Source organism: Agelaius tricolor, unplaced genomic scaffold (genome assembly GCF_023055355.1).
Source record: "Agelaius tricolor isolate 1412-34295 unplaced genomic scaffold, bAgeTri1.0.p SCAF_13, whole genome shotgun sequence".
NCBI classification, from domain to species: domain Eukaryota; kingdom Metazoa; phylum Chordata; class Aves; order Passeriformes; family Icteridae; genus Agelaius; species Agelaius tricolor.
This window is the reverse complement of record NW_027269273.1, coordinates 3,279,366-3,290,035: the sequence shown is the minus strand read 5'-3', so window position 1 is coordinate 3,290,035 and position 10,670 is coordinate 3,279,366. Positions and strand designations below refer to the sequence as shown.

Here is a 10,670-nt window from a genome sequence, read left to right as displayed (position 1 = left end):
TCAAAATATAGCTGCGGGTACAGACAGCTGGACCACCGCTGCTGAAAATACTCTTATATACAAAATACATATTTGTTACGAAATATAATCAATAAATACCGATAGCGACAAATTAATATAATTTACCGTTAACGAGTACAAAACCGTGATTTGTTTCTGTCCGCCCGCTCCCGCTGCGCTCTCCAGCCGAGCGGGACGGGACGGGGCGGGGGCAGCGGGGGTCCCGCCGCCCCCCGGCTCTTTGAGGGCCACCCCGGGGGGACACCGGCCGGGCGGGGGCTCACAGGAAGGCGGGGAAGGCGGCGGGGCCGCGGCGCAGGGCGGCGGGCGGCGGGGCCGCGGCGCAGGGCGAGTCCCAGGGCCCGGGGGAGGCGGCGGCGGGGGGCGGCGGCGGCGCGGGGGGCTCGGGCAGGCCCTGCTCGGCCAGGCGGAGGCTCTGCGTGAGCGCCCAAATGTAGTTGTGCGCGAAGCGGAGCGTCTCGATCTTGGTGAGCTTGGCGTCGTCGGGGAAGGTGGGCAGGACGCTGCGGAGAGCGTCCAGGGCGGAGTTGAGGTGGTGCATGCGGTTTCTCTCCCGGTCGTTTGCCTTCATGCGCCGGCTCCTCTTCTGCTTGCTGAGCAAGCCCTCGCTCCGCGCCTTGCCGCGGCCCCGCCGCGCCTTCCCCTTCCTGCGGGCGGCCGCGTCCCGCGGGGCCAGGGCGGTGCGGGCGGGCGAGGCGCCCCGGCTGCCCCCGGAGGCCCCGCCGGCCGCCGGGGAGGGATCCTCTGCGCCTCCGAAATAGGGCTGCCCTTCGTCCGGCGAGCGGTCGCTCTGCGGGGCCATGCTGAGCAGCCAACCCCGCGTCGGCCGGCCCGGCAGAGCCGTGTCCCCCGCGGCTGTGCGTGCTGAGCACGCCCGAGGCTGCGGGGCAGGAGAGCGGCTCTGGCTGCGCGCTCCGCGGCGCTCCCCGCGGTGCCTCGAGTGCGGGCAGGAGAGGTTGTGCCGCCGGCACACGACTGCCGTTTAGCCCCTATATATAGGGCCGGCAGACAATGGGGATTTCCCGGCCGGGCGGCGTGTGCGCCCCCCCGCCCGCACCCACCCCTTGGCACGCTTTTATCTTATCAGCCCGACGGGAGCGTGCCGGCTCCGGCACCGCCCGCTGCCCCGGCCACGCCACGAGAGACCTCGCCGGCTTCCACGCCGCGTCCTGCCGGGACCCCCCGGCCCTGCCCGCCAGCCCTCCCCGGACGGGACCCCCGGGCCGAGCCCGTGCTGCTCGGGGGCTGCACCACGGCCGGGGCGGCCGCACGCTCCGGGGCTCCGCCGGGGTGCAGCGGGGGTCGGGGCGGGTACAGGGGCCCAGCGGTGACAGAGGGCTCCCCAGCGCTCGGCTGCGGAACGCGGGGAACCTCCGGCCCCCCGGAGTGGCCGGGGACGCACCGCCGGGCCAGGCGCTGCCTCACCCGGTGCCAGACGTGAGGGTCCAGCCGGCACCGTTCCGGCTCCGCTCCTCTCGGCACAGCCACAACCCTTTCCCGCTGCTCCGGCGCCGCGGGGCAGTCCCGGAACATCCCCTCCGATGTTCCAGCCTCCCCCCGTCACCCTTGTCCTGGCCCCTGCAGCGCCGGGAACATCCCCGCGCCCCCCGCGCACCGACCGGCGGAGCTGTGGGCGCTGCGCTGAGGGCGGCGAGCGCCAGCACCGGAGGGCACCGAACGCCTCCTCCAGCCCCCATTCGCGCCGTGACTTTGCTCCCACAAGGGAAGCGGGGGCTGGATCCCGCGGGGGAAGAGCCCTCCCGAGGCCCGAGGCCGCCCTGGCCCCGTCGGGCCCGGCGCTGGGCCCGGGAGCTCGGTGCGCAAAACGTGCCGGGGATTTTTGCGCACCGGCGGCGGCGGGGACGGGGAGCGGTCCGGGCCCGGGGCACCTTTCCCCGGCGGAGGGCGAGGGACCGGCAGGACTGGAGCCGGGCTCCCCCTGCACGGCCCGACGCCCCCGGGGGTGCGGGCAGGGCCGCCGGGAGGGCGCAGCCCCGGCGGGGCGGGAGTCCCCCCTGTCCTTCACCAAAGCGGCGCGGCGGAGCCCGCTCGGAGATCCCGGGGCCGGGAGCGGCCGGAGCGGCCCCGTCGGGCCGCGGCGGGGCTGGGGGCAGCTCCCCCTGCCCGGGCCGCTCCCCGGCCCCGCGGGGCGGCCTCGGGCGGGCGCTGCCGGCGCTGTGGGGCCGTGCGCGCCGCCTGGCCCGGAGCGCGGTGCGGCGGGCGGGCGGCCCCGCTGGGAGGGCGGGGGAGGGTGCCGAGGGGGGGCGGCCACCGCGGCGGCTCGGGCGCCCCTTCTCGAGGGGCGGCTCGGAGGGCAGCGGAGGATGAATAGGAAGGGCCCGGAGGGGCTGGGGTTTTTTTTTTGTGCCTGTGCAATTGGATGACAAAAAAATCTGGCGAGCGAGTTTCCAAGCCTCAGACTGCCCACTTCAAACGTCCTTCAAACAAAAGCTGAAGAGGAAAAGAAAGCCCCACCTGGTACCGCTGTTTGCTAAAATAATAATAAATAGATTTCGTTTAATAAATAATTACAAGAGATTGTAAAGTGGAGTACTTTGGGAAGCATTAATCATGGGGCTGGGGGCAGACATCACCTGCTGGCAAACAAGACAACTTTATTGTTAAATCACCTTCCCACTGCCACTTTCCGATAACTCCCTCCCGTCGCCACAAAGCCCGGCCGGGGATGTTTACTCATAGTTAGCATAACAAGCACCATATTACCACGAACGTGATAAAAACCTGCGGGGGCACCGCTGCGGGCTCCCGCTCACACCTGGCCGGGCCGCCCGGTGCGGAGCTGGCACCCAACGGCCCTTCCAGGAGGGGCCCTGCTGCCGTTTACATTGGCCTGGTTTATGCTGCTTTATAACAGGTTTACTGCAATCCCTATCTCCCGGCCCTATTTGTCTTATTTTATTGAAAACATATGGTAACCAGAGCGGCCCCGGCGCATCCCTCGCCTGCCAGGCGTCGGGAACGTTTGGCGAGCCGGGGCTCGGCCGCAGCCCGCCCGCCCGCCCTCCGGGGGCTGTTTGCTCGGGAGAGGGGAGGGCAGATAAGGCCGGGCCCCCTCTCCATGCTGGGGGTGACCCCAGGGTCCGGGGGGCTCCGGCCGCTCCGCGCCCGCCTCCACGCCGGGGCCGGCGGTGCGCGCCCGCGGGGCCGGGGCTGCGGCGGCGCAGGGCGCACGGCACAGGCACAGGCACCCGCCCCGGGGGCCTCGCCATCCTCGCCCCGCTCCCTCCGGCCGGGCTGCTCAGGAGGAACCGTGATTTGCGCTGCCATATGTCGGGCGGCTCGGCGGAGCAGCTGCCGCCCCGGCCCTACCTAGCCGGGGCATTATACCTGCGAGCCCCGCGTCCCCCTTTGAGAGGGCAGCGCGGCGGGGCCGGGCCCTCGCCGCTGTTTTGTGACTTTATTGTGGCGCCCAACAGATGCACGCCGGCCCCTCCTGCCCCTCGCCCCGGTGCGAGCGCGCTGCTGGGGACACAAGGAGCACAGATGCCAGGCGCAAGGTGCACCAGATGCCCCCCTTTGTCAGTTCAAACAATATTTCTCCCTTCCTCCCCCCGCTCCTTCCTTTTCCTGCAAGAGTGGGAGATGAAGGGGCGCAGAAAGAATTTTATATATATATATATATAAACAGTGTGGAGAGGAAAGGCGAGCAGCGGCAAGAGGCGGCCGGAGCGCGTCCCCCGGAGCCGCCCGACGGAGCGCACGGGCGGGAGGGAGGGAGCCGGCCCCGGGCAGGGCCAGGAATGCCCGCCGGGATGGCAGGAGCCGCCTCGGGGAGTCCTTCAGTACCTCCCGAGCGCTGCCCTGGACACCGCAGAGCGCGGTCTGTCCGTTCAATGGGCGGCTGAGGAGCTCCAGAGCCGGCCGATGTGACCAGCCCTCAGCAGCTGTTATCACACAGCAAAGTGTCCCCTGGGGACACAAAAAGGCTCCAGGGATGAGAGAAGCTCGGCTATGGGACAGCCTGAGAGGGCTGGGGGTGTTCAGCCTGGAGAAGGAAAAGCTCTGGGGAGACCTCAGAGCCCCTTCCAGTGCCTAAAGGGGCTCCAAGAGAACTGGAGAGGGACCTGGGACAGCACGGGGTGACAGCACCAGGGGGGACAATGGCTTCAAACTGAAAGAGGACAGGGACAGGCGGGATATCGGGAAGGAATTCTTCACCATGAGGGAGGTGAGGACCTGGCACAGGTTGCCCAGAGAAGCTGGGGCTGCCCCATCCCTGGAAGTGTCCAAAGCCAAGTTGGACACTTGGAGCAACCTGGGCTAGTGTGTGGCATCCCTGCCCATGGCAGGGGGAGTGGAGCTAGGTGATCTTTAATATTCCTTCTATCCCAATCACTCCATAACTCTTTGATTCTGTGCAAGGATAAATAAGCCCTGGGATGAGGGATGCTGTCACTTCACCAGAAGAGGAGAAACCCAGATAGAAAGCCCAAGAGTTTTCACTGGGGCTTTCACTCTCACTCTACAATAAACCTCTCTCCATGCTTATGTGCCCTCAAAACAGCCAGACAGGAGCTGGCTTCACAAGGCTGCAAGAGCAGACAGCTGTTCTGAGCCATTCTGATCAGAATGCAACAGTCTTTAGCATAGAAAAAAAAACCTGGATTATCTCTGGATAGGAGAGAGGAAAAGAAATACCATGGAGAGGAAAGGCAGGAAACAAATGCCAAGTACACGAGGGTCAGTCTGTGATGCTGCAGGTGGGTCCTGTGAAACCTGTCACCTTAAGGTATTTATTCAACCATCCAAGCATCTACCCAGGCAGGGCAGGATGGTCCTCACTTCTCTGGGAGCCAGCCAGCCTCCTCCTGTCATTCCCAGCTCTGCCAGGCTTGCTCCCCTCTCCATTTGCCTGTCTCACCTGCCAGAAAAAAAGGGTAAAAGGGTTTCTCCTGCACTCTGTTGGCAGCCTAGGCAGACAGGGTGGGTTACACATCTCCTTCACTTGGGTTTTCCACGTTCTTTAGGCTTTACACCGAGTTTTGGTGAGCTCTGACAGAATCCAGCAGCACTCAGAGGTCGATTTGCCAGCCACCAGCTGGGCAACACAGACTCGAGGCTTCAGAGCTCATCTGCACCAACTCTGCTTTGGCCACCAGTGAATAATTACAGGCCATGGCTATGCTGAGCTCAGACTGCCACCTTCCTGACCAGCCCTTCATTCCTGTAAGGATAAAAAGATGACTTCTGGCATTTTGATGCATGATGGGGTTAGAGGCACAGCAAACTGGTCATGTGGGCTCTCCCTGAAACTCCTCACTCCCCAGCTGCCCATCAAACAGACACATGGTCCTTAATGGCCTCCAAAAATGGTTAAAGATGTGCTTTCCTCTCTTGGTTTAGAGGCTCCACTGGTCAGACTTTGATCACACCAGAACCCACCAGAGCTGGCTTTTGAGACGCAAAAAAAGTTGCTAAAAACCAGGAGTTTGAAAGGAAATACCCTGTCCAACCTGGAAAAGGGGCAGAGGTGCCCTGATGGACTCACACCCACCCCTCCAGAGAGCTTCATCGAAGCCCTCAACATGAGAACAGAGCAAGACTGGGGGCGAGGGGGGTGTTTAACCCTTTCTTTGCAACTGAATTTGGTGCCAGGTCGCTGCCAGCACAGAGAGGTGTGCCCAGTGTGGTCCCTGCTCAAGCCAAACCCGGCTGCCAGAGGGATGTGACTCAAACCTGTGGTGTGGACATTTCCCCACTGGCCTCACGCCGCTCATGCTCCTCCCATCGCCATTCCTGGCTGTGCCATCCCCATCCTCATCCCCACAGTGCTGTTATCCCTGCCCCGCAGGGTTTAACCTGCTTGGAGCCCCACAGCAACCCCAGCCACACCCACACTGCCTGTGCATGACCCCATCCCCTCCCTGACCCTTCCCTCTTCTCCCTTCTTTCAGGCTCGGGAGGCATCATCCCTTGCTGGTTTTCCATGCCCTTGCTGGTTTCCCCAGTTTTCCATTCTCTTGCTCCCTTGCTATTTTCCAGTTTTCCATTCCCTTGCTCCCTTGCTAATTTCCCCAGTTTTCCATTCCCTTGCTATTTTCCCCAGTTTTCCATTCCCTTGTCCCCTTGCTATTTTCCCCAGTTTTCCATTCCCTTGCTGGTCTCCCCAGTTTTCCATTCCCTTGCCCCCTTGGTAATTTCCCCAGTTTTCCATTCCCTTGCTATTTTCCCCAGTTTTCCATTCCCTTGTCCCCTTGCTATTTTCCCCAGTTTTCCATTCCCTTGCCCCCTTGCTAATTTCCAGTTTTCCATTCCCTTGCTCCCTTGCTATTTTCCCCAGTTTTCCATTTCCTTGCTATTTCCCCCAGTTTTCCATTCTCTTGCCCCCTTGCTATTTTCCCCAGTTTTCCATTCCCTTGCCCCCTTGCTATTTTCCCCAGTTTTCCATTCCCTTGCTCCCTTGCTATTTTCCCCAGTTTTCCATTCCCTTGCTCCCTTGCTATTTTCCCCAGTTTTCCATTCTCTTGCCCCCTTGCTATTTTCCCCAGTTTTCCATTCCCTTGCTATTTTCCCCAGTTTTCCATTCCCTTGCCCCCTTGCTAATTTCCAGTTTTCCATTCCCTTGCTCCCTTGCTATTTTCCCCAGTTTTCCATTTCCTTGCTATTTCCCCGAGTTTTCCATTCCCTTGCCCCCTTGCTATTTTCCCCAGTTTTCCATTCCCCTGCCCCCTTGCTATTTTCCCCAGTTTTCTATTCCCTTGCTCCCTTGCTATTTTCCCTAATTTTCCATTCCCTTGCTCCCTTGCTAGTTTCCCTAATTTTCCATTCCCTTGCTCCCTCCCCACATCCCACACCTCTCTCCCGGTGCCTCCTGCCCGGGAGTCCCCATTGCAGCATTCCCCAGCCATTCCTGCCCATCTGCACTCCCAACCCTTCATGCAGCTCCATCTGCCAAACTCCCAACCTTTCAATGGGAGCCTCCTCCTGTCCTGCCCTGCCGCAGTGCTGAGTAGGAGAGGATTTTATATCCAGATGGGACCATCTGCTTCCCCCAGCCCAGGTGTGTCATGAACCTGGGGAGGCCACAAGCAGCACAGCCCCTCCTGCCAGCCCATGCCAGGACCTCTGTGAAGCTGAGCACCCAGCCTGACTCCTGTATCTCAATTTAAAAATCATGTATTTGCAATTTATTTTTTTAAAAATCCCTGTATTTGCAGCCGAACTGCAGTTTAGCTGCAGCAAGAGCAGTCACCAGCAGCCTGTGTGTGTGATTTCGGTGAGGCTCGATCTAAACTCGTGCCAGCAGGCTGCAGTGGGAGGAAGGCAATGATCTCAAGGCAGGTAACAGCAGGGAAAGCTCGGAGCCTTGGCCACCTGCGTGCAGCCGGGGCATTGTCACCATCTGCCCCAGCTGCAGGGAGGAGCAGCGCAGCCCTGCCCCGCAGCTGGGCTGGGGGAGGGAGGGATGCTCCAGCCCCTGTCCTGAAGGGTCTCAGCATTCCCGGGGTTTATCAGCTCCCTCATCATTGTCCTTCTTTGGCAGGCAACCAGCCCCAGTCCCCCCAGCAGGTTCTGGGGTTTTTTGGGGTCTCTGGCTCCAGCAGAGCCCCCGTGCTCAGGGTTACATTATCTGACACCCTCCCATCATCTGACATCCCCTCAGTCCGGGGGCTACACCTCCCTCCCCCAGCTCTTCACCGCAATCCCCACCATTTTCCACCATCATTTAAGTTTCTGAAGTAATTTCTTTTTTCTTTTTTTGTCCTTTTTTTTTTTTTTTAAAAAAAAGCAAACCATCTACCATATGTTCTCCCCTGAAAGGGGCAATTGTTAACAGATCATTAAAACACCGTGGCGAGTGCTCTGAGATTCCTTCCCTCAGTCTTACGCTTTATCCCGTCTCTGTCACCCTTTCAATGCGGCTTTGAGGGCTCTGCTTTTCTAACTTCCTTCTCGGGGGGGAAAAAAAAAGAAGAGAGAAAGAGCCACTGAAATGACCCTCTTCACAGCTCTCCTCCTTGCTTTTCAATGTCCTTTGCGACACCCAACTATAATTGGGGTGGGGGGCTGGCGTGCCGCCGCTGCTGTCACCGGGCTGGGGGTGGCAGGGCCACATCCTGCCCCGCTCACAGGGCTGGGCTGGCAGGATCAGGGGTGACAGGGGTGCTGCAGGCAACCTCTCCTTCCACTGCTGGGCAAGGGGACTGCTCCTCTGGGGAGGCTCAAACAGCACATCCCAGCCAGCCTGGGGCTGTTCCTGTTCCTGGGATGGGGCTAGGGGATGACCCCATGGCACACATGTGTGCAGACACAGGGAGCTCATTCCCTAGAGACCTCATCCCCAGAGAGCTCATCCCCAGAGAGCTCATACCTTAGAGACTTCATTCCATAGAGATCTCATCCTTTAGAGACCTCATCCCTTAGAGATGAGAGACCCCATCCCCCAGAGACCCCATCCCTAGAGGCCTCATTCCATAGAGATGTCATGCCTTAGAGATCTCATCCCCAGAAACTCCATCCCTTAGAGACATCATTCCATAGAGACCTGATCCCCCAGAGACCCTATCCCTTAGAGACCTCATCCCAGAGACCTCATCCCCAGAGACCTCATCCCTTAGAGATGTCATCCCCTAGAGACCCCGTCCCCAGAGACCTCATCCCTGGACACCTCATTCCAGAGACTTCATCCCCAGAGACCTCATTCCATAGAAACCTCATCCCTAGTGACCTCATCCTCAGAGACCTCATCCCTTGGAGTCATCATTCCCCAGAGATCTCATCCCCAGTGACCTCATCCCAGAGACCTCATCCCTAGAGTCTTCATCCCTTAGAGACCTCATCCTCAGGGATAAGGCATCCTCATCCCCAGGGACCTCATTCCCCTAGGGACTTCATTCCATTGAGACATCATCCCCAGAGATTTCATCCCTGGAGACCTCATCCCAGAGACTTCATCCCTAGAGACCTCATCCCAGAGATGGAGTGGATATTTCACCTCCCTTTCCTGCAGAACTCACACTCTTTCAGGAAACACCAAATGATGGGAAGCTGGAGACCATCATGGGATGGACCAGCTCTGCCTGAGCAATGGCCTTGGGTTGAGGGACACTTCCTGCAGGCTCTATGCTCCTCTGATCAGGAGGGACAAGGCTTTTGGAACTCACACAGATGCTCCTTACCTGCACCTTCTCCCCTTCCACCATGGACTTGGCCATTTCTCCAGAGGACCATGTTCCCCAGCTCATCCAGCCAAGCTCCAGGCATGGTTTGCACCTCTGCTCCACCTTTCCAAGCAACCAGCATGAGGCTCTGAGAATTTGAACCTCCCATCCAGCAAAGGACTGTGCTGCATGGGACCAGAGAGCACAACACCCCTGCTGGGAAAGAGGGGGAGAGGCACCTGCCCCAGCCAGCAAAACCCAGTTATGTTTGTAAAAATCACAGAAACTTCCAAGCTCTACACACAGACTTCTCCAAGAACCAATATTCCACAGCAGCTCAGCTTTGCCAGGGCCTGCACGCAGCTCCAGGGAGCTCAGAGGGCTCCATTGCCCCTGGCTCTTGCCCTGCACCCAGCAGGTTTTCCCCAGCTCCCTCCCTTTATTTCAACCCAGGAAGGTGCAGCCTCAAGCTGGAGGAGGCAGCGCTGCTCTGCTTTGCTCCAGCATCCTGGGAACAGGAGCCAGGAGCTCCTTGTGCTTCCCCAGGCAAAACCCCCATCCCAGGACCCTGCTGCTGAATCTCCAAGCAGGGCTGAGCACTGTGGTGGGCTTGGGATCAGAAAAGCAGTCCCCAATGCCCAGGAGGATGAGGTGGCTTTGTCCTGGTGTGCACATCCCCGGCAGGTGGGCTCCCCTCTTCTCCCAGCACAGCAGCTTTCAGCTCTTCATCAAGGATAAAACTTTCCACAGGGAAAAAAAGGTACCTCCTGCAAAAGAGCAGGCTGGAATTTCTGGGGTCTCTCACTTTCCTGAGGGCATTTAACAGCTGCCTTTGCCGATGGCTCTGGGTGCTGCTGCAGGGCAAAGCTTTGTCCCTTGGAGCTGCAGAGACACTTCAGGCCAGGAGCTGAACCCAAACCCAAGCAGTTCTTCCGTCCCCAGTGCCAACCCAGATGGAGCTGGGTCAGTTTTAAGCAGCAATTTTGACAGACAAACAGCAGCACAGCTCTCCCAGCAAGGATGAAGATGCTGCCCCCTCTTCAGGCACTAAATGAGGATGCAAACCCAAAGCAGCTCCTGTGCCACGGGTGTTCCTGTGGTGGAGATATCTCCCTGGCCCAGCAAGTGGCAGCACCTGCCCTCTGCATTCAGCACCCTCCACATTATTTCAATTCCTGCACCCACACAAGAACCTTTGGAAAGTCAGCTGGTGCAGAAAAGTCGTGCATGCCGGGAAGCCCTAGTGAAAAAAGAGCTTTAGGAGCACAAATCTACAAACCAACTTTTAGCTAAATCAGTTTTACATCCTAAACACTGGTATTTTTCCCCATCAGAGGGAATTTAGCTCATCCCAGCTCTGAGGAATGAAGGTGAAGCTGTAAGTACAGCAGCTGTATCCTGAGTGTCACAGGAGCAGATGATGATCACTGCAGGGATTTCCTTGGAAGCTGTGCCTGCCCAAAGGAGCTTCTCGAAGCAGGGCAGGGGAAAGGGCCACTGAAGAAACCCTGCATGTGTGGATGCAGA

General features: G+C 59.5%; 1 protein-coding gene across 1 annotated transcript; it reads right to left on the bottom strand.

Annotated features, from left to right (window-relative positions):
- Positions 1–280: 280 nt before the first annotated feature.
- NEUROG3 (neurogenin 3) lies at positions 281–823 on the bottom strand. The gene has a single exon (XM_071438327.1). It carries the CDS (start codon positions 821–823, stop codon positions 281–283), a length of 543 nt encoding a protein of 180 aa, XP_071294428.1.
- Between the last annotated feature and the right edge of the window lie 9,847 nt (positions 824–10,670).

What these genes read in the sequence shown, in the direction of transcription:
- NEUROG3 (XM_071438327.1), bottom strand. Translation starts at nt 823, where the DNA reads ATGGCCCCGCAGAGCGACCGCTCGCCGGACGAAGGGCAGCCCTATTTC.